Source organism: Hakea prostrata, chromosome 3 (assembly GCF_041222555.1).
Source record: "Hakea prostrata isolate BN-2017 chromosome 3, UWA_Hpros_2, whole genome shotgun sequence".
Classification (NCBI taxonomy): domain Eukaryota; kingdom Viridiplantae; phylum Streptophyta; class Magnoliopsida; order Proteales; family Proteaceae; genus Hakea; species Hakea prostrata.
Window position 1 is genome coordinate 70,963,560 of NC_142602.1, and position 23,629 is coordinate 70,987,188.

The 23,629-nt window shown below is 39.4% G+C and overlaps 1 protein-coding gene across 2 annotated transcripts; it reads right to left on the bottom strand.

Annotated features, from left to right (window-relative positions):
• Positions 1–3,164: 3,164 nt before the first annotated feature.
• Positions 3,165–15,980, bottom strand: PMP (putative type 1 membrane protein). Of its 2 annotated transcripts, none has more exons than XM_089150828.1 (11): positions 15,844–15,980; positions 15,622–15,708; positions 15,109–15,201; positions 14,936–15,011; positions 14,732–14,839; positions 14,525–14,613; positions 14,315–14,419; positions 14,062–14,199; positions 10,913–11,018; positions 4,292–4,503; positions 3,165–3,330 (listed from the first exon to the last, which is right to left on the bottom strand). In XM_089150828.1, exons 1-11 carry the CDS (start codon positions 15,892–15,894, stop codon positions 3,262–3,264), a joined length of 1,134 nt encoding a protein of 377 aa, XP_089006954.1. In that variant the 5' UTR covers positions 15,895–15,980; the 3' UTR covers positions 3,165–3,261. The 2 variants fall into 2 exon arrangements, with proteins under 2 accessions (XP_089006954.1, XP_089006953.1); XM_089150827.1 differs by having other exon boundaries at positions 15,109–15,204.
• Between the last annotated feature and the right edge of the window lie 7,649 nt (positions 15,981–23,629).

The window sequence follows — 23,629 nt, forward strand, 5'->3', positions numbered from 1 at the left end:
GGTTTATGTTATGTCTTGTTTCCTTATCCCAAATGAATTGTGCAACAAAATGAATAAAAAAATCCGAGAATTTTGGTGGAAAAATGATCAAGGGAAATTAATACATTGGATTAATTGGAAAACTCTATGCAAGGGTAAAAGGGATGGTGGGCTTGGGGTTCAGGATATTCATTGTTTTAATAAGGCTTTGTTAGCGAGACAAAGTTGGAGATTGCTCACTAACCCAACTCCTTATGGGCTCAGGTAATGTATGCCAAATATGTCAAGGACACCCCTTTTTTGGATTGTAGAGCCCCCTCCACATGTTCTTGGGGTTGGGGGAGTATTCTTGTTGGTAGGGATATCATTCGCCATGGATTAGTCTATAGGTTGGGAATGGGGCTAATACACACATATATGGAGATCCATGGATCCCAACACTACCCTTTAGGGGAATTAGCATCCCACCTTTGGGCCATAGTCCCACTTGGGTACAAGACCTAATCCTATGGCCCATTTCTCAATGGAATATTCCATTGCTCAACTCCCTTTTTACCCCAATGGAAGTGGATGCTATCTTTACCATCCATATTCTTTCTCTCAATACCCAAGATTCATGGATTTGAAGCAAAACAAAAAATGGGAAGTTCACTGTTAGATCGGCCTACTATCAGTGTCTTGTTTTGTCTAATGCTCATAGTAACATAGCTTCTTCATCTACTTCATCTGTAATTTTGAAAGGAAATATGAAAAATTCTCACCCTACCAAAAATAAAACATTTCCTTTGACGAGCTTCCCATGTTGCCGTGGCAATTGGGAGCTCTCTTTTTGCAAGAAGAGCTTCTTTAGCCCCACTATATTTGATTTGTGGGGGGGGAGGGTGTTGAAACTGTAAGTCATGCTTTATTTCATTGCTCTCATTCAAAGGATTGTTAGAAACTTTCTCCTTTGTGTATTGATACAAGATGAATTTCGGGGGAGCATTTTCATGATTTGATTGATTTCATTCAATATAAATTTAAAACTCATGACAATATGAGCTGGGTGAATCAAATTTGGAGTGTTGTGGTGTGGTGCATTTGGAACACAAGAAATGTCGTCTTATTTCGGGGTAAAGATGCATCTGTGCTCCTCACCATGGCTAATTTCTCTTTACTCTGCTCAAACATTCATAATCACTTTTCGAGTCTAGCAATTGAGAGGAGTAACCCGGTAAGTTTCTTGGCATCGGAAACCTTACAAGAGGAGGTGGATTGTTTTCAAATGCCCATCGATGTTCATGGGATGGTAAGACAAACAAAAGCGGCATGGGCTGCATTCTATGGGACTCAAATGGAGTGTTTGTGGCAGCTCAATGTAAAGAGGGATATGGTTTATCAACAACGGTTTTGGAACTTGAAGCTGTCAAGGATGGCTTGATTTTAGGCACTCTTTGGGTAATTTTAAATCTAAGGATTAACTTAGATTGTTTGCCAGCGGTTTTAGCTTTAAGAGGTTTTCAGTCTTCCCTTGATTGGAATTGTAATAACTTAGTCTCAGAGGTTATTAGGCTTTGCTCAGTTTTCAATTCTATTTTGTTTTGCTATGTTTCTAGGAGCTCCAATCTCTTGGCTGATTTTCTGGCCAAAGGAGCTCGGTGTTTGGCTCTTTCTAGAACTTAGTGGCATACTCCACCAATGTTCATGATTAATTCCTCTTTGTTATCGTCCAGGTTTCCCGGCTTGAACAGTTTATATAATGAAATTTACTCATTTTTTACCACACAAAAAAAAAAAAATCATGTAACTCCTGGTACCTAATCTAAAAAATAGGTAAAGGTACCATATGAAATTGAAAGTCTCATTGTTGATGATGTATTTCTGGTAAATTAGGCATATGCAATTTAATTTTATTCATATCTATGAATCTCTTTTTCCTTTTCTTTTTTTTGGTTTTTGGGTATCCCAGATCCTTTGTATTTTCATTGTTCATTATGTTAATGAAAATTAATAGTAGGGAGACATCAGTAATTTGAGATAAATCTAAGATTGGATATAGTAATTTAAAAGAGTACAGAGATAAGTTAGTACTTAAGCAATAGCCAATAGTACAAAGGGACATCAGCAATTCTAACAAATGGAAAAAGCGACATTATATTTTCAACCTTAACAGTCTCTTAATACTGTTAGAAGTGGGGAAGGAAGGAGGACAATAGTAATTTCATAAAGAGCAAAATGGCAATAGTAATTATTCCTTTGTTCTTTGATAAATTTTTAGAGCTATATATGTTATTATCTAGCAATTTTGACGAATGTTCTGAAATTTAGCCCCCAAAAGGGTTCAAATAAATTTTATTATGTAAAATATTTGTGTTATAGTGTCTAAATAAATTCTCTCTCTAGAAAAATGTAATTAAAAAAAAAACAATGAACAAATCCTTTCTACCATATGTCAATAGAGACTTCTTTAAGAAAAAAAAATTGGTTTACTTAGAATTGGGTGTCTCCATTGTGGAACAAGTTGTTCCTAAAGGGGTGAGTGTTGTAAAATTTATATGTAAAACTAGAACCTTAATGTGATGATTTCAGAGGAACATCTTTTTTGGAACTCGTTTATGTGACGATTGAGACTGAGAATCAATACAGAGTCCCAGCCCAAATACAACTAGCAATTAGCAATCAAAGAAAGATCTTAAGAGCAGATCTTTAAGATAGTGAATGTTTTTTAGCATTCTAAAAACCATGAGATTCTTCACCCTAAATAATTGATCAATGAGTAACACAATTTGGGTAAAGATCACTTGTTTATTCTAGGGATTCCTTCTGCCCAAGAAGTAAAGAACAACAGCATCTCGAGAACTGAACACATCAGCGACCTTAGCTGAAGGTTTTATTCTTAAATCATACTAAAAAATTTCACATCATAATAACCTGAGGTTTCTCCACCCAAAAACAAACAATTTAGATTTCATGTACCAGTTCTTCTACTGCCCAATCATCTACTGTTTCATGAAGAAGAAGAAAAAAATCCTTCTTTCAACCCCCGTTCTGCCATCTAAAACCATACAACTCTATCTCTAAAGATAGGATCAGCCCAAGCAGGCCATTCAGCAGCAAGAACCGAGGGAAATGTACTAATCACAACAACATGAACTTTGATAATACTGACTCGATTCTAGGAAGACCATCAATGCACATAATCTGAGGTACAAATATCTCATGAACTAGAGGACCAACAGCAGCCCCAGCACTGCCAATCTTCTTATCACAGTCGGAAAACTCAGTACAGGCTCCGCTTTTATTTCAGTCAAGCTTGACATTAGAGTACAGAAGGGTATCCCTTGTGAGGGGCATATTGAGAAGAAAGTGAATCTGCAAAACAAGAAGAAGACAGCAGCAAACAATGTAAGTAACTTTTGAGTCCTCTTAAAGCTTGTATGTTTAATTACAAGTAGCTAAATTTAAAATATTTAGAGAAAAAGAACAAAATCTACACGGTTATAATCTAGTCTAGGTGACCCAAGTGTTGGAAGGGGTTGGACACAAGGAGAACAAGTTCAAGGTGCCTGTCTATGCGTCCACAAATGAAATGTCCTTCATACCTTCTTATGTGAAACCATTCACTCGTACCTCATTGGTGTGCTACTGTGTTTCCCTACACTGCTTGCTCAGTGAACCCTCACCTCTAAATACACAAGATACAAAATCTTGGATCATGACCACCATTCCTGAATTTATTCCCCCAGATTTTTTCTTTTCTGACACTCCTCTTAAATTGTTTATTGTATGGATCACTCTGTGCATCAATGATCATACATTTAAGATCCACAATAAGTTCAGCACAAATGCCTACACCATGACCCAATAATCCAAGTACAGTGCACCGTGCACATATCTGAAATGGAAGATCCATCTGTGCTTTATGGTGTCCACAGCCCAGATAAAAAACAAGGCACATAGAAGTCTGAAGAAAAAAATAAATTATAAAGGTGAACAGACAAGACATGAAACAAAATCAGCAAATCTTGTTCTAAATTTCTCATGGATCCTGAGATACAAATGATTGTTTAATGAAGTTTGCACTTAAAAACCAGGAGCTCTACTTTCCTTTCTACAATTAATTGCTGTTCCAGTCTCCACAAAACCAGGAGATGTTTAACGATAACAGGGGATGCTTCTAAATTTTAAGTGCACCAAAGATTCAGATCTTGGTAATACGTTTAATTACGAAGTGAAAATCACTATTTCTTCTTAAAGTAAACGAAAATGCACTTCAAGAAGGGAAAAAAAAAGCATTTACAAACAGCCAGGTCATTATTTAAGTAGAACTCACCCCAAGAAGAGTTGCTATGAGGAGAATGATCCCCGTTATCCAAGCAATGCTCCGTCTAACCAGAATCACCTCTGCAATGGTGGTTGAGTTAAGCGATCCTGACTGCTCCTCCAACCAACGTGCAGAAGGCCGAGTACTAAATTTCACATCCAACATCGATCCAGACTCAATATGAGATTTCCCACTGAAGAAGACGACTCCAACAATTTGACCTGCCCAAACAAAATAGATCCCTCAGTACTTTATATGGGATGGAAGGAATCCTTATAGCTACACCATCAAAGAAAAAAAAAACATTCCATTCACAAATCACAAGCATAGCAGCTTAATACTCAGTTAAAGTTCACCTCCCCAACACAGACCACCCACACCCCAGGCCCACCCCGCCCCAACCCCAACTAACCCACAGAAAAATAACAAGGGGCTTTGATATAGGAGAGAAATATGCATATCTTTTGCCTTTTGCCCCTTTTTTCTTTTTTTTTTTGTGGCTAATTTTTTTGGGTCTGGTAGTGCAACACACAAGCAGGTAGACACATGCACAAAAGCAACAAAACTGCTTTTAAGAGTCCAATGGATCAATATTAGGTAATCCCTACTCAACAGCTCAAAATCCATTTATCATTTCCCAAAGAAAACAAAACAAAACAAGAAAAAATTTTGGAAAAATTTCGTGATTAGCTACTTTTAGGTTTCCCTTTACAAAAGTAACCACTCAATGTATCACTTAACAAAACTAGCTAAAACTGAGTTGGCATTTACAAAACTAACCAAAATAGTACTTTTTCATTCATTTGGACAATTTTAACCCTGAAACTAACCAAACTAAAGAGGGAAAATTACTGTTTTGTCCAAAGCAAAAAAGTCAATAATTTTTCATACCCTTTGGACATTTTCATCCCCATATTGGTATAACCAATATTAGGGGTAAAAATGTTCAAAGAGATGGAAAACCACTATTTTGGTTAGTTTGGTAAATGCAAACTCAATTTTAGTTAGTTTTGTTAAGTGAAACATTGAATAGTTATTTTTGTAAAAAGAAACCTAGAAGTAATCACGTAATTTTCCCAAAAAATTTTGGGTGATGTGTTTGTATCATGGGGTGCTATGGTACACTATTAGTTACAGATAGATTAGTTGTTCAGTTGTTATTTCCTTATCTAGTTATTTCTCTTCAATATAATTAGACTCAAACAATTAGTAGGATTTGCATGTCCTACTCAAATATTTTTCAAGTAGTTCTAAACATAGTTGCACACAAGCAAGGCTGAAGAGATGGAGCAGGTGAGAAGGTCACCAAAACTGAAGATTATTCAACAAGATCATCAGACATGATGAGAGCAGCATTGTCCACGATTCAGTGGAAACCACCCAATTTTCAATTTTTCACCCAGCCGAGACGAAACCAGGGTGAAATATCTTTTCCCCGGTTTCGACCAAGATGGGTCAAAATTAGGGTTTCAATCAAGTTCTGCGAAACCCTGCTTAGAAGGCCCAAATTTTGGTCAAGTTTTGCGAAATTTCAGAGAACTCAAAGGTGTCGCTGGTTGAAATTTCATGGATTTCCCCCAATTCTTCCCATTTTTGCTTCTTTCAACCTCTTTTTCACTCAAAAATCATCACTCTTTTGTCTTCCTTCACCTTGTTTGCTGTTTGCTACACTGCTATAGTCCTTACGGAGCATATGGTGGAATCGCTGGATAAAAGGGGTCATCTCCTGATGTTAGTAGTATATCTGCACATGGGTATGGGGATGGATCGAGATCAAGTGAATCATTTTTGTGGACTCCATCACATCCAGTTGGGCCAGTTCAACCATCATCCTCTTACGGTCCATCCACTAATAATATATTCCCTAGGTTCAGACATCTAGCTTATGCTGACAATGACACCTATAGACTCACAATATTGAACTACCTGAATAAATATTCCAAAATCATGACATGGGAGTCTTTTGTCCAGCAGTGGATTAGATCTTACCAATACTATGTGTCCTATGGGGTGGATCCACTGAGGAACTCAACCTGGAGTTTGGTGAAGATCTCAATTTTATTTATTTTAGTTTACTTTGTGGCTATTGTAAAGTAATTATGCAATTTGTTCAATTTTACGAGTCTTTGTATTTGTCAAAACCTCTCAAGTATACTATCACTTGAACAATAACTCTTCATTGGTTTTTTTAGCGAAGTACATGTGCCACTATATTCATTCTACTATAAATAGGTAGTGTGAAAGAGATCAGACCAAAACACCCTGTTAAAACCCCCAAAACCTGGTATCAAGACTACCTGGGAGAATTCACAAGTATAGACCAAGATTTCCAAAATCTTGATACCCTAGAGACCGAGATTTCGAACCTTGGAGAGCAATACCACCAACAGAGGCGGTACTTGAGGTAAATCCATTGACATGACTACTGGTACGTAAGTTGATCACAGAGAAAAGGTCATGCCATAATGAAACTTAAATGAGACAGCACCACAACTTGAAAATTACCTTCCTAAAGTATACAAGCAACCAATATTCTGGTTGGGTAGGCATAGCTGCAACTCAAGGGCCTTCAATCCAAGGGTATACATTGTAGTTAACCAACTCACCGGAACTAAAACATGGGAACATGAGTTGCATACAAAACAGGGTAATTAATCAGTTCAATTTTGTTTCAGATGTCATATGATTAATAGAAGTCATGTGACTTAATTAGAAATAGTTGAGTCACCTGAGTATATGGCTGTCCTGGTTGTTGTTGTTGGTTGGGTCACTTTGGAGTAGGGCAGGTAGGTTATTTAACTTCGTTAGCTAGCTTGTAATAGGACTTCTAATATGTTGACTTACCTTCCAAGAAGTACAGTTCTTTCGGTCAGCTACATGGTTGGCTAGTAGTTAGGAGTTCCATTCTAACAGGAGAATGAAAACAGACATTGATTATTGAATTCAAAAATGCTAGAGAGTTCCTACTGTTGGTTGCTGCATTCCTGTCTGGAGAGGTTTTTTCCTCAGAGTTGGGAACTCAAGCTGCTGTTCTAGTGATTTGGAACATTTGATCCAAATACTGGCTGTCGGATAGTCGCCTACAAAAATCTAACATACAGGTAAAGCTTAGGAAGTTTGTACTAGGTAATGAATCTGATCTAGGCCATCTTCTCTTACTTCCCCATTCCAATTTTCATATTTTAGAAATCCTCCTCCACAGGAAACCACCACAGGCCTATTTTACCATTGATATTTATCCAAAGCTACCAAAGTGTCCATACTTCATCCCCCTCATTTGATCCTAGCTGCTGCCCCAAGAATCCCATTAAAACCAAACAATGCAAATATCCAATTTCATTCAAGTTTTCAAGTTCAAACAAAGCTGCTGAGCTGAAAACTTAAGACAGGCAATGTGCTTTGTGAAAACATTCGTCCAAATGCAATCCAACCATCAAATCTTCATCCCTGTTGGAATCTGACTAGCAAAGCCCTAGATCTGGAGTTTAGCAGTTTCTCTCTAGAAGACCCAATTTTCAGTTTCCACTTTCTAACCACCAGTTTTGGCTATTTGTTGAGGATTCCCCTCCCCCCACTAGAATCCAGTCGAAACCCAGGTACCATATTCCATCTATAAACCCTAGAGACCTCACAAAGTCCAAAACCTAAATTTGCAGAATTCAAGAATGGTTCTCGTTGGATCCAAGAAGTGGCTCCTAGCCTCCTAGTGATCTCCTATCAATCTAGGACAACATCACCTGCTGTTTGCAATCATTTTGTGGAACAGCCTACATATGTGGTTCAAACATTGTGAACCTTTTGGTTCAACTAATGGTTCCGGTCAGACAAATGGCCTGTTTATTTTCTGGAAACACCTGAATCAGGAGGGTTCTTGTTGTTCATTTTCTTTCATTTTTTTCAGCAATATAATAAAAGACAGGTTTCTATACCTGTGTAGGAGTGTTTTAAGGCTTCTTGTTTTGATTAGGAAATTTCCATTTCTTTCACATGTGAAGTTTCCTAGTTTAGTTTAGTTTTAGATTCTAATCTTATTAATTTATGAGCATGGTACAAAATTTCGCTAAATCTTGGTTTGGTTGTCTCAACATGTCCGAGACGAAACATGATCCAAAATGAAATTCAACCAGTTGACTGAGTTTCGATGAAATCTCAACAACAACAACAACAACAACAATAAGCCTTGTCCCAATTAAATGGGGTCGGCTACATGGATGCTTGCCCTCCAATCAATTATGTTCGAGGCCATGCTAGATACAAGGCCTAAGCTATACATATCCTTTCTCACCACTTCTCCTAAGGTTATCTTAGGTCTACCCCTAGCTCTTCTAGTTCCTTCAATATGGATTATATCACTTCTCCGTACAGGAGCATTTATAGGTCTCCGTTGAACGTGGTCGTGCCACCTCAAACGATTTTCTCAAAGCTTATCACTTATAGGAGCAACTCCCAAACCAACTCTAATATGATCGTTTCTTATCTTATCCATCCTAGTTTTGCCACTCATCCATCTTAGCATCCTCATTTCTGCTACACTGAGTTTATCTATATGATTCTTTTTAACAGCCCAACACTCTGCACCGTACATCATAGCTGGTCAAACAACGGTCCTATAAAATTTTCCTTTAAGCTTTAATGGAATACGCCGATCACATAAGACCCCGGACGCACCTCTCCACTTCATCCACCCTATTTTAATTCTTTGGGAAACCTCATCCTCTAAATCACCTATTTTACTTATGATTGAACCTAGGTACCTAAAACAATCACTCTGAGGAATCTCTTTATCGTCAAGTACCACCACCTCATCATCTGCCCAATCATGACTAAAGTTACAAACTAGATATTCTGTCTTCAATCTACTAAGTTTAAAGCCTTTTGATTCCAAAGCTACTCTCCATGATTCTAATTTGGTATTAATCCCCACTTGGGTCTCATCAATCAACACAATATCATCCACAAAAAGCATACACCAGGGGACCTCATCTTGAATGTCTTTGGTTAATTCATCCATCACCAGTGCAAATAGATATGGGCTTAAAGTTGACCCTTGATGTAGCCCAACTGTTATCGGGAATTCATTACTTTGTCCCCCCACTGTTCTAACGCTAGTCACCGAACCATCATACATATCCTTAACTATATCTACATATTTATTTCCAACACTTCTTTTCTCTAGTACTTGACAAATTAACGCTCTAGGGACTCTATCATAAGCTTTTTCTAGGTCAATAAATACCATATGAAGGTCTTTCCTACATTCTCTATACCTTTCCATAAGTCTCCTAATTTGAAATTTTCAAGAATTTCAAGGGGCTGTAATCGTAAATTGTGATTTTGGCAATTTACAAATTGTAATTCAGATTTCACTACTACTTAATATTTGTTCTTGCATTTTAATACAAGTTCCAATTTTCTCTTGTATATCCATGTTTAGATTTGTGAAAATATATGATCCAATTTCGTATGCATACAGCCAAGCATGTGCAAATCAAGAATTTTGGTTAAACATAGCATTGCCATTGTGTTTATTAGCCTCCAATTAGGATGCATACAAAAAAACAGACCCAAAAACCACCAAAGCATGGTACATTGGTGCACCGTGTTTCACCAAAATTCGGGCGAAATCTCAATATCTTGGCTGTCTCGACTTCATCAAGACACAAAGATGAGACAAGATTTTGAACAATGTTAGACATTGATCAAAGCTTAAGCGGGAAATTTGAGTCATATCTTATTCTCCATTTCGAATTTCAAGCAACTTAGAGTCGATTAGATGCTGTTCTGAATATTATATGAGTGCATCCTTTGCTTTTCATCAAAGGATTGGTCAAGTGCTTACTACTGAATGCCTGGTCATATGTATAAGTACCGGAACAGCTGCTATGGAATCAGGGGTAACGCTACACATGTTTGATTTGCCCCAGGGTATTATATGAGGGCGTCCTTTGCTTTTCATCAAAGGGTTGGTCAACTGCTCACTTACTGAATGCCTGGTCACAAGTACAAGTACCAGAAACAGCCGCTATGAAATCAGGGGTAAAGCTGCACATGTTTGATCCGGCCCAGGCCCCATGTGAGAACCTACTGCACTGGTTACAGTCTTCCATATGTTGTTCGTTAGAGCATAACCAATCTAGATTTAATACTGGTCATTGCTGTCAAAGAGACCTTGTGGTTCCCCATTTTGTGTCATATACTTGTATCAACTAAGAATAAGCCAGAACTAGATTTGACATTGGTTTTAGAGATATACTGAGGTTTGTTTCTATTGAAATCAGACAGTCATCGACAAAAACTCAATCCTGTCAATTCATCAGATCAGCAGTCCCTGGCGGTTGCTCATTTCTGGAAATTCACATAACAATTTTTGAACTGCCTTTGTCTAGCCTACCCAACAACTGCATCACTTCTAATTTAGGGGGATTGAATCTCTATTTTTACCATTACACTCTATTTGAGTCATGGATTTAGAATTATTCAATATCTCCCAGTCTGGTTCTTTCAACAAACTCTGTTCCAGCCTGGTGGAAGGATTCTGAAGCCTGCCATTAATTTGAGACAGGATCTAATAACAGGGGATCGTGGTTAACGAAGATGAGAAAATCCCAAAGACCAAAGAGTAAGTTTAACCTTTATATGCTGCTTGTAAGGAGTCAAATAGCTTCAGTAGAAAAGTCAGAAGCAGCTCCTTTCCTTGCTGAGTAACACCATCAGTTCCATATTGCTCTTGCAAAGCCTGTAAAATAAAAATTAAGCCATCATATAACAAATGAAGAATAGAATATAAAAAAAAAATTTGAGCACAGGAAATGAAAGAATATATATGCAATTGACAGAAAACACAAAAAGCATTTAATATTCTTAAAAACATTGAAAAACAAATCCTGAACTAGATTTTTCAAATTACATATTTATCCAGCAAAGAGAGAGAGCACTTGAGGACCAGTTTCGAAGCTATGAGTCAAAGTCTCCTCTCAAAACTAGCAAATAGATAACAAAACATTCAGGATAAATCTTGGGTGTCCACCTAAACATCATCTACTGAAAACAGAAAATTTAGAAAAAAAAAGCTACAGCACTGAAACATCCAGACATAGTTGGCAGCTAGGCAAACCAAGATGGTCAAGGGTTAAGGAAAAGATAAGGCAACACCAACAACGTACCCAGGTGCTGCCTACACCATGTCTTGAAAACCAAAGCATCTAGATATTAACAGTTGATCAAAACAACCAGAAAAATTCACCTAAGGGAATGTAAGCGATCAGCTGTCAAAATGTACCAATTTTAACAATGAAATTACAATTGTGAAATCAGAGTTTCTAAACTTTTACACTTCAGTATGCTTGCCAAAGAAAGAAAGTGGCCTAAGCATTAGAACTCTGATGGAATTCAAAATGATCAGGAAGATTCTTTCAAAAATGATTGCATTTGGTTTGACCAGGTATAGTATATTATTCTTAGGAATAACTCTTATCTGGACTCTCAGTGTTCTCTGAATGCTTCTCGGGTCTTCCAAAAAATTCTTGCCATTCAGCCTCTTGCCTTGACTCTATCTATGCTAGTTTGGATATGTTACTTCAACACCCTTTTGATTAGATCACTAGCATCTTTAGGGTATTCTCCTTCAACTTGTGAGTGTTAGAATTTTTCATTATTCTGGGCTGCTGTAGGTCCCCACACCCATCACAAGAACGACCCTAAGGCTCAAAAGAGGGCCTAGGGTTGCTGCCCAGCAACCCACGGCACTGCTAAACAGCATTGAAGCATGTCAACAGCCAAGAGCTGGCTCAGGTAATCCGATAGGCCCCAATTCAACAAGGACTCAAAAGATCAGAAAGACTACCCTTTCTTTACACTTATAGGCTAGGCTAGCATCACCCTTCCTTCAGCTTGATTACAAAAAAGAGGCTTAAGATAAAAGGGGCATTTTTGTCATTTGGGACGTCCAATTCGAGCCAGCTGGGTCTAGTTACATTCATAATTTTATTAGGAGTCTAATTCTGTTTTTGGTTTGTTATTTGAGTCGGTCAATGTTAAGTAGAAGTCCTGTTCTAAATAAAAGTTCAATTTAAAATAGAAGTCCTCAGATTTTGTTTTGAAGTCCTGATAGGAGTCTTCCAACAAAGGCTATAAATACACAGCCTAATGCTTGTAATAAATCAGTTTTGATGAATAAAATTATTGCAGAGAACAAGGTTCGACTAGGGTTACTAGGGTTTTCAAGTGCAGGAAATTCCTAAGGCAGCTTGATTTGTTACTTCTCTTTCATTCATTTTTCATCCACAACCTCCTAAACTGGTAAGCAAGCACCCCCAGCCTCCCTTCTTCTTACCCCCTTCCATCGCACCCCTCTAATTTCCTCCCCAACCCACTCGGCCCTACCCTTCTACCCCAAAACCTTAAAATCCAATGTCCCGTAACTCCCACCACAGAATCCCCTCCTTTTCAAGATTCACCATCCCTCCTCTCCATCTAGCACTCCACTCCAACCCCAGCCCTAACTACCACCTAAAAACCCTAGAATTTGAAACCCTATCACCTCTGGAACTTGAATCAAAAACCAAAAACAGCAAGGTTCAGATTTGTGTTTCAATAACCCTAAGCCTCTAAGCCCTAACCAAACCTAGAACAACCCCCCTACAAACCCTAAAACCCCAAACAGCTCAAAATCCCCTATCAGAAGGGTTTTGTAAACCCTAATTTGCTTGCCATTCATGAAGGATCCTTGGTTTATTGACCCTCATCCCAGTGAGACTAAATTATGGACTCCCTACAATGGATTTGGTAGCTGATCCTTTAAGTCCACTGGCTGAGCTCCTCTTCTTAAGATCATAGTGTGTTTAATGACCCTCCAAATGCTCTCTCTACTACTTTGAAGGCTCCCCAATGAAGGGAAGAGTGTGTGACCCAGAACTCAGACGCCTCTAGTGCTTTATCTGCTAAATCTGCTTGGGATCCTATGCTCCCTAGAAGCTCTTCTATTCCTAGGCGCAAGCTTCTTCGGCTTAAGCATCATATACCTCACATCCTACATTCACTGTTTCGTGTTTCTACTCCAATTGCCTTCCAACACAATCTTTCCTTCAGCGCATAAGCTACCAATCTCTCTTGGCTTCACTGTCTCAACTGGAATGCTACTGAGGACATTAATAATCTCTTCTTTGCTTGTCCTTTCTCTACGTCAGTCTGGAAAGGAGATTTAGCTAAGTGCTGGCCTAGGAGCAGAAGAATCAGACACTTTATAGGTGAATGGTCCAGGATTGCCAAGTCCTTTCTGATCCTACTCTTTGCAACTCTCTATATCATTTGGTTTTTTGTGCAGATTAAACATACCTGAGTGAGCGCAATTTTGAAAATGGACCTACTCATCTGACTTGGGGCTCCATTTCTTTTGAAATTAAAGCTAAGCTTCATGAAGCAACTCCTTATTTAGACTCCACATGGAACAAGCGTACAGTTGTCTACCAGGGCCTTCCTTGTCTCCATCCAGCTGTCTGCTTCCCTTGTCTAAAGCTAGGTTCTTCATTCCTTCTTTCCTTTGATCTTTCCTCATTGGGTTCTTGTAGCTCTCTCTCTCTCTTTGTTAATGAATTCATATATTTAACAAAAAGGTTTAAAAAAAGAAGGAAAAAAATTACACATCACAATCTCATGCCAACAAGCTTCCATACCCCTGCCTTGTTGGCGCCATCCAAATTCCCAAGTAATGAATTGTTCCAAGCTCCAATTTTCTTACCAAACAATAGACAAAGTAAACAGGGAAAGAAAAGGACCATCACCTTAATGCCAGTAAAATGACCAGTAATTAGCTCTGCTGGGCTCAGCACACCCCTGGAGAATTCTTCATGCATCTCAGCTGCCCTTCTGATATTACGGATCATAGAAACAAGACTTAATGTGAATTCCTTGTCTGCATTCTACAAAACATACAAAACATATTCAATTAAGACTCAGGAAGTAGAAAATAATGGGTGTTTATCATGCCATGCTATGCTTTGATCAAAATACATAGGTTCAGAATCTGAGGAAGACCTTTGACATATGCAGTTTTAGATATCCACTGATCAAGGGTACAGTCAACTCCCCAGTCAGTGGTTCCAGCTCACTAGTAATGTAGGACCCACCCAACCAGGATGCCTGAATAGGTTAACATATTCATCATTACAGATATGAACGTCATAAGACAAAAAAGGATAGGGGAAGAATGCTAAAATGACATCAAATAGGGAAAACTTGACGAACAAGTTCATGAATTTCTTTTTCTATGCATGCTGCATCACAATCAAAGCCCACAGGTTCATTCAAGGAGACCACTGAGACTTCATCCACATCTGCGCACACTCGAGGACTAAAATCCATCAACATCAACAAAGTTATCAAATTGCAATGAGAACATTCTGAGAATCTGTTCTTTTATGTCTCAAATAAAAACACAAAATTCCCAAGTACCTGGAAGCTGGATTTCAGCTTTACTCAAACCAAGAACGCCACTCCTAAAGCCACTACTGATCCGGGCACCACTAGCCCTACTAAGGTGATCGAACAGCTGCTGCTGATCTGCAAGTTTAGAAACAGTTATAGGAAACTGTTCACAATGCCTAAGAAACTATATTAAATAATGTAAAGTGCATTTCAGACATAGGATTCAATAACCTTCTGCTCCTTGAACTTCCAAAACAAGAGCAGCGCGAGGTCGATCAAATGGATTTGGAAAGAGAATGTCATTCAACTGCAGGATAGAGTCAATGGTCAGCAACGTATATGAGAATAGCAAAGACAGAAGAACCCTTAGAACAATGTTTTGTATAGTCTATCATTTATCAGACCTTCGCTGAGCTCTCAGCAGGAAGAGAATCTGGCGGAGCAAAACCGAGTAAAACTGAAACTGCAGCAGTGACATCTGAAAGCAATATGGGCTCCTTCTGTGCGAATAAAAACAGAACCCTTATATCAGTTCACCATATTAAAATTTAAAAAAAAAAATTTTAAGTCAGAAAAAATGTGAAAATACCAAAGTTTATCATTTGGAAATATTGGATCAAAACGAATTCCATTGCAATTAATACAAGGCACTAAGATAAACAACTTCTTACATTCCAAAAGAGAATAATAATGAGATAACCAATTCCGAATTTATTTTTTCCCCTTCAGCAGAAACAGATTGAATCCCCCAAATGAAAGATTTAAAAGAAAATAGGAAAAAACACTTAAATGTGTGATAAATTAAGTTAAGTTTTGCATCTAATGGGGCATAACTATAATCGCACCGTTCAAAAGCAGAAACCTAATCTCATCGAGTTCCATAACATCCGACTTGACATAATTAACAAATAAATTACCTCTTCCAAGGCATCCGATGAACGAGTACGAAGAAAACGAGGACTAGAGCTCTCAAGGAAGACGACCGAACCGCTACTGCTTTCCGCCTGTATCAAAATACAGCCAAAATCAACAAGATGATTAATAGATCCGAATTCATGCCGTGAATTTTCGCATTGGAGTGGATGGTTTCTTGATATAATCCACGAAAGGAAGAAAAATTGTGTGTGAGAAATACAAACCCTGATTTGCACACACAGAATCGAAATCAAAACCAATACACGGAGATCCATTTCGGAGAAAGAGAATTGGGGAAAATCTGGCTTCCTCAGAGCTCCGTTAATACTGAAACCTCAGGAGACATGGATGGAATATCTCGTTTTTATTGTTTGCTGTAATTCACAAAATACTGACAATTTTTCAATTCCACCCGCTGAGTTACCCATAACGTTAATGTGTCCTCTAGAATTACCTAATTAGCAGTCAGACCCCTAATATTAAAACCTTACATTTAATTAGCAGTGAGACCCCTAATATTAAAACCTTACATTTAATTAAGATTTAAAGTATCGATATTGATTTCAGTCATGTAACTTTAAAGGAAGTATCGTCCTGTATCCAGTATTGTATTGTATTATCTAATATATTTTAATACAATTCAATCGATAGACATATCAAGATGTATTGTATCGTTTGTATCTACTATGGATACATATCGGCTAATGTCCTAAAATATTTTAAACCTTACTTTCAGTTAGTTTTTATCTATTTATTTTCAATATTATTGTAACATCCTAAGATTAGAAACACTATTCATGATTCATATTTTCAACCAAAAAAAATCTCTAGTGTAGATTTTATATTCAAAGTTATTCTTGTTATTTTAAAATATTTAATTTATTTATACTTAACTATAATTTCTAATATTAAAAAGTATTTTAATATATTTTAACGTCTATCTGATAAATTGAATGACTTAAGAAATAATATTAACTTTCGAGGCAATTTAAGGGGTGGCATTGAAAATTTCCATTTGATCGACCTTCTTGTTTAGGGGGTGGCATTGAAACTATTAGTGTTATTTTTGTAAAAGAAAACCGAAAAGTAGCTAACCATGTGATTTTTCCAAAAATTTCGACAAGGTTTTTTTTTTGGTAAAATAAATTTCGACAAATTAAGCCAATCAAGACCATTGAACTAAGTGGCTGGGTATCTTACGGTAGCAGATGAAATGGTAAGGTCAACCAACAGACCCTTCTCTACTAGTTACTGGAAGGCATCCGTTGTATGTTTTATTTGAGCTATTGATCGTCAGATTAGAATCTAACATCCAAACAAATAAAAGAATCTAAAGGTGTAGTGAGCTCTTGGCCGTTTTCAAAGTGCATTGTTTTATTTCGTTGGTTGGTGAGATGCGTATGAGGTGGTCCTAAAGACGTAACTTTGAAACTTGAGGCTGTTTGCAAAGTTTTTTTTTTTTTTTTTTGATCAGAAAAAGAAAGCATTTCATTACTGATTAATTAAAAAACATAATTCCTCAGTTTGTACGATGCACATTTCTTTTCTACTGTTCAATCCACTGATACTAGGAGTTCTACTAGCCAAAATATTTAGTGAGTTGAGGAGGGTTGGGGACTTATAATTACAAAACAGTGCATTAACTAGTTTGGACTTGATGTCCACCAAATGATGCACAAGGTTGATGGGCCATTGTTTTTTGGGGGTGTAGAATAATGGAGTTGCCTCTTCCTCATTCACCCATACTTCTTGAACTTCCGTTGTGTACTTCATGCCTTCCTTTATTGCCCTTACTATTGCTTCCAACGAGTTGCTCTTTTTCAAGTATCCCGACTTCGCAATCAGAATTTTGCTTTGTTCTATAAGTCCCATACTCCATCCTGCTATGTCTAGTTGTTTGTTATATACCCCTGCACAGAGCAAGATAAGAGAGTTAGTATATGGTATTGTACAAATAGTAGGGTGAGTGTGTACTATGTTTTCTAGTTGGCTCTCCCTGTTGGGTGAAACCTTCATTTCAAGGAGCTATTTCTTTGTATTTTCCATTATCCTTAGAGGGTTGGGTTTTATTTTTTCCATTGTTGCTTTGTTTCTTTCTCTCCATATGAAGTAGCATGTAGTCACAAAAGCAGAGAAGAACCAAATTTTTTTATGCAGGTCTTGTTGGAAACCGGTTAGGAAGTCATTGCACAGATGAAGGATGGATCTTTGGGTTAGATGTTCCGTTCGTAGTCCAAGCGGTCCTGCTGCCCAGATTCTCTTTGTCCATTCACATGAGATGAAAATATGCCAGAGAGTCTCTGTCTTATCGCCGCACAGTTCACAAAGATCGTGTATTTCAGTCCATTGCTAAATTGTAGCTCTAACTGGTAGCCCTGCATTCAGTAGACGCCAAAAAGGTTTTAAGTTTAGGGTGAATAGGGAGTTTCCAGAACATTTTCCACCAATTTGTGAATTCAGTGGGCATTGTTTCATGCTTTATTTTCATCAATGCCTTTCCTGCCAATTTGGCGGAAAATTCACCATTGGTGGAAATGCGGGATATCCAAGTGTCCCGTGATTGACTAAGATTTAAGTATGGAAATGGGAAATGAGGAATATTAAAGTTTGAGAGGTACTCCCTGTTTGATGAGGTGTAAGATGACATTTGGGCTACAGTGGTTGTGTGGACCCAAATATTAGAATTGGGGTATACTTCATTTACACTCTTTCCATTTGGGAGCCACGGATCGTACCAAAAGGAGGTGTCCACACCATTTCCTACGTGTTTGGTGATCATATTCTTCAGCTCAGGGGTGATGCTGTGAATACTTTGCCAGGTCCAAGAGCCATTTCCGGATTTCAGCTTGGGGTTGAACAAGCTAGATTTGGGAAAATATTTGGCCTTAATAGTAGAAGCCCAGAGAGAATATGGCTCACTCAGGAGTTTCCACCCTTGCTTTAGAAGTAAAGCTTTGTTGATGTCCTCAGTTTTCTTGAAACCCAGGCCCCCTAGATGCTTTGGTGTGCAACATTTGTCCCACGAGATGAGGGTCAGCTGTTTTTTCCTTGAAGGATTTCCTTTCCAAAAGCTTTGGCAGAGGGAATCTATTTGTTTGAAAATAGCTTTTGGGAACCTGAAACATTGCATATGGTATAGGGATAAGGGTTGTAGGACTGATTTAATGAGGACTTCTCTTCCGGCAAAGGAGAGGGTGGCAGCTTTCCAAGATGCAAATCGGTCCTTTATCTTGGTGATAATGAATCTAAGGTTTTTAGCTTTGGATCTACCAAGGAAAAGGTTAGTTCCTAGATATAAAGCATCCTTTTTCATTTCAGGGATTCCCAAGATTGACAGGATTTGGGTTTTGTGCTCTTGGTCGACATTTCGACTGAAGAAAGCTCCACTCTTTTGTAAGTTTATCTCTTGACCTGTGATGTCTGAGAAGAGCTCCAGAGCAGCCTTAAGAGTAAGGACATCCTCCTTTGTGCTCTGCGGAACAAGAACGTGTCATCCGCGAGGAAGAGGTGGGATATTTCCGGTGCGTCTTTTGCAATTTTGATTCCTTTGAACATATTGAGAGTCCTGTACTCATTAAGGATTCTGGAAAGGATTTCCATCACAAGGAGGAAGAGATAGGGGCTAAGAGGGCAACCTTGTCTAATACCCCTTGTTCCTGAGAACCATTGATAAGGCCTTCCATTTAATTTGCCTGAGAAAGTTGCCGAATTCATAAGCTTTGAAACAAGGTCGCTCCAAGAATGGTTAAACCCTAGAAAAGAAAATAGATCACTTATAACTTTCCATTCCACTCGGTCATAGGCTTTGGACATGTCCAGTTTCAGAGCTGCAAAACCAGCCTTACCCTAGTTCTTTTCATAAAGTGAAAGATTTCTTGGGCTAGGAAGATGTTTTCAGTGATTTGTCTCTTTGGTACAAAAGCCCCTTGTAAGGGAGAAATGAACTGGTTGAGGAGAGGTTTTAATCTCAAGGCCAATGTTTTAGCAAGGGTTTTGTATGTAACATTGCACAGGCTGATGGGCCTGAAATCCGAAACAGTTCGAGCATTCTCTTTTTGGGTATAAAGCACAGAAGTGTGTGGTTTGTTCCCCAAGGTAGGATTCCTTCAGTGAAGAATGAAGTCACAAAGTTTTGCACATCTTGGAACACAACATTCCAGTTTTTTTGGAAAAAGAAAGCATTGAAACCATCACAGCCCGGAGCTTTGTAGGAGCCAAGAGAGAAAACCACCCTTTTAATCTCCTCCAGAGTTGGTATTTGGGTTAGGGGGGCCAAGGCTTCCGTGTTTGTCAGTGGTGGAAAAAGGCTTTGGATGAAAGAGGTGTCAAGTGGATTAGATGTGGAGAACAGGTTCTGCATATGGTGAGCAAAGGCGGAAGCGATGAGGTGTGGCTAAGTTAGGGTGGTTCCATCATGGTCGATGGATTCAATCTTCCTCACATGATTGTTTATTTTGGAATTGAGGTGATAGAATTTGGTATTCCTATCCCCCGCAGAGATGTACTGGCATCTAGATTTTTGGAACCAAATATTCTTCCGCATCTAGTGCCCAGGAAAGAAGTTCCTTTTTTTCCTTGATCATTTCTACATCAGGAGAGGGGCTAGATTCCAAGAGATCAATTTCAATCGTCAATCGATCAAAGAGTTCATTCACCTTACCAAAAGAGGAGATATTCCAGGATGACAGGAATCTGGCTAGGATAGCCAATTTGGTTGTCAAGGGTTGGCCATTGTTTGCCTCCCAGTTCGAAGAGACATCTCTCAGGAAATTTGGGTGTAGATGCCATGCTAATTGGTAGTGAAAGAGTTTCTTCCCCAACTGTTTAGAATCCGCCGTCGAAATAATCAATGGGTTATGGTTAGAGCAGGCCGCGGGTAGTCTACGGACAAGGGTTGAAGGAAAAAGTGCAATCCAACCAGGGTTCACAAACAGATGGTCCAGTTTTTCCTTGATGAGGTTAGGTGGCTTCCGTCGGTTAGTCCAAGTGTAGTAGGATCCTGGGGCGTGGATCTCCAACGGGAATGAGAGTTTACCATATCCAGGAAAGAAGACAGAGCCGGGGTGGGCTTGAAGGAGCCTCCAATTTTGTTGTCAGCAGAAATCACCTCATTGTAGTCTCCAGTAATCATGAGTGGCATGTCAATGGAGGTGAGTATAGAGTCCAGGTTTTTCCAGAAGGCTACTCTTTCAGAGTAAGTAGGTGGGGCGTAGATGAAGATTGCAGTCCAAGGGGAGGGCTTGGTCCCGTGATAATCAAGGTATGGTTGTCCGCAAGGACAAGGGAGACTGGGAAGTCCTTATGGGCAAGAACCATCAGCCCTCCCTTAAGTCCCTTGGTTCCAAGGCTGTTTGAGAACCCAACAAGGGAGAGATCCTTGAACAAAGAGTTGTGCTTGCTTACCAGGTTTAAATGGTTGGTACATTTGGTGTCACACAGGAACACAACCTGAGGTTTTTGTTTTGTTAAGGTTTTCTTCAGACATTGAAGAGAGAGCTTTCCGTTCACTCCCCTAATATTCCAAGAAAGCAGTTTCATGATTTTGTTTTTTCTTTCTTCTCTTTTTTTTTCACAATGGAGCAGCACAAGGTGTGGATGATTCAGGAAAAACAGGAAGGAAAAATTAAGGCACAGAGAGAGAGCAAGAGACAGCAAGGTTTTCACAATTAGACATATAATATAGAAAGGAAGAAGAAATTCATGACAGTTAAACTCAAATCATGTCAAAAGGCAACAAAGGTAATAACAAAGTTAGGCAGAAAAGCGGTTCCTAGGTTTAGCAGATAGCTTGTTGAACCAAAGAAAAATTACTGCCCAAAGAGAAATAAAATAGATGATGCAAAGATCAAAAAAGTCACTATATCTGTGGTAGGGGAAAACCTGGGGGGCAATCGGTGCCGGTGCCGCATTCTCCGTCTGCCTTGTAGGAGGAAAGAAAGGATCATTTACTGGGTGCCTGAAAATCCTGATGTAACGTGCCTTCATCTCTTCCCAGAATATGGCAAAGTGTGCAATCGGTTCAGAAGTTTTCAGAAGTAGAGAGTTCAAAGCAAAACGAAATGATTCAAGGGGTGTAGTTTGGTCATCCTCAGGTGGTGTCAAACGAGTCCGTTTCCTGTTGGGCCAGCTTCGCTCTTCCTCCTCACCAACGGCAACAGTTTCTCCTCCGACGGTCCCCGAACCCCTACCAGGTTGAGTCTCCGTGGCCCGATCATCAGAAGCTTTGGCGTCAGCCCTTCCATTGAAGATTTTAACCGACTGGATATTGAAGATCTGTTGTCCCATAATATTTTCAGAGCTTTTTCCCTTCAGTTGTTTCAGTAGTGAAATGACAACAGGATCATTAAGGATGTTCAGGCCTTCCAAATTAGGATGTTGGTTCGAGCTGTCCTTTTGATGTTCATCAGCCGGAGTCTCATCTACCCTTGCCTCAGGTGCACCAATTTTATGTGCAAGTTCCTTCTTTTTTATTTCAATCAAAAAGTCATCTACTTCGACCACTTTTTTTCCTTTGTCTTGTTTTTCGGTCAGAGGTGTTGAGCCCTCCCCAACCTTCTCATTGTTGTTCCTGAGAGATGATGCAACCTCACCTCTAAGAGAGATCATAGGGTTGCAGTTCGTTCCTAAAGCTGTACCCAAGGGAGCCCCTGATTGAGTTTTCATCGCATGATTGCCGATCCCATTTCCATTTTCACCAAGGGATGCTTTATCTGGCAGAACTGGCATGTCTCTTTCTACACAGTTCCTTTCTTCTCCGAGTTGGCTATTTTCTTTGGAGAGATCCATCCTTTCAAATCCTTCTAGTCCCGCAGCAACCTCATTAGACGGTGGCCAATTGTTAATAGGGATGGGTGTGCTGTTGGTTACCAAGGCCTCCTCGTGGTTATCCATCATGGGCATTGGTGCTTTTATGGTGGCTTCCAAGATGTTTAGATTGTGATGGTTTGAGGTTGAAAAAGGTGGAGCCATGACTCGTGGAATATTATCCGCATGACACCCAGCTGTTAACTCTTGTTGGAAGGAGTCAAAACTTTTGAATGGGCTGTTAAGTAAACTTTTGAGGATGTCATCTTCAAGAAGTAATGTGGGTCCTCCATCAGTGGTAGGATGCACAAAACCAGGGGTATTTGGGGTTGGGTTATTTGATGAAGAGGTACCACTGTTGAAGACTTTCGAGTAACTTGTCATGAAATTCCGAATTGGACTGATTAAAGCTTGAAAGTAGCCATTAGGTGGACCAGGTCCCTGCTGATTTAGAGGGGGGGGTATTGGGGTTACTTTCATAGAGAGCACAGAAGTCAGCTTCATGGGATATCTTTCCACAGTTTGAACATATAAAGAGTGCTTCATGTAAGACTTTGAGGCAGAAGGTCTCTCCACTCACATTTTTTATGGGGACAGTGAGCTTGATAGGAGAATTAATGTCTAGGTGAATCTTCAACCTAGCTGAGTTGGGTGGTAACCCAAGTTCTGAGGAGTTGAGTTGAGCGTCCAGAACACAACCTAGCTTTGAGGCAGCATTGAAGAGTTGATCACCATACATACAATCGGGTCTAATATCTCTGAGTTGAGTCCAAATAGCAATAGGTGGGAGCTTCGCTTTTTTTCGGTTGTCAGGGAAAGGGGTCATGGAGAGATGAATGAGGTAGTCTCCCACCCACCAGGGGGAGAGAGCGATGACCCTGCTGCGAGCTTCAGTTGAGGCAAAAATAATTTTGATGTTATCACGTCCTGAGGGGAGGATAGATAAAGCTCCCAGATCTCTCCAGAGCTCAGAGATGCTCCCTCCGAGGGCTGCTCCAGTGAGGGGGGGCCCCGGGCTGCCATAGTCCGCGTTGGGGTGTCGCGCCCGTTTTCTTGGTTCGATGTCCACGTGTGGCCCGCTGTGGGCCATGTCCTCCGTTTGGGGTTCCCCAAGCCATCCCGCGGTGGGGCCTTCGGGATCCTTCCGTGGTTCTGGGGAAGAGCCGCCCCCCATCTGCTCGGGCGGTAAGGCTCGTCGCTCACAGG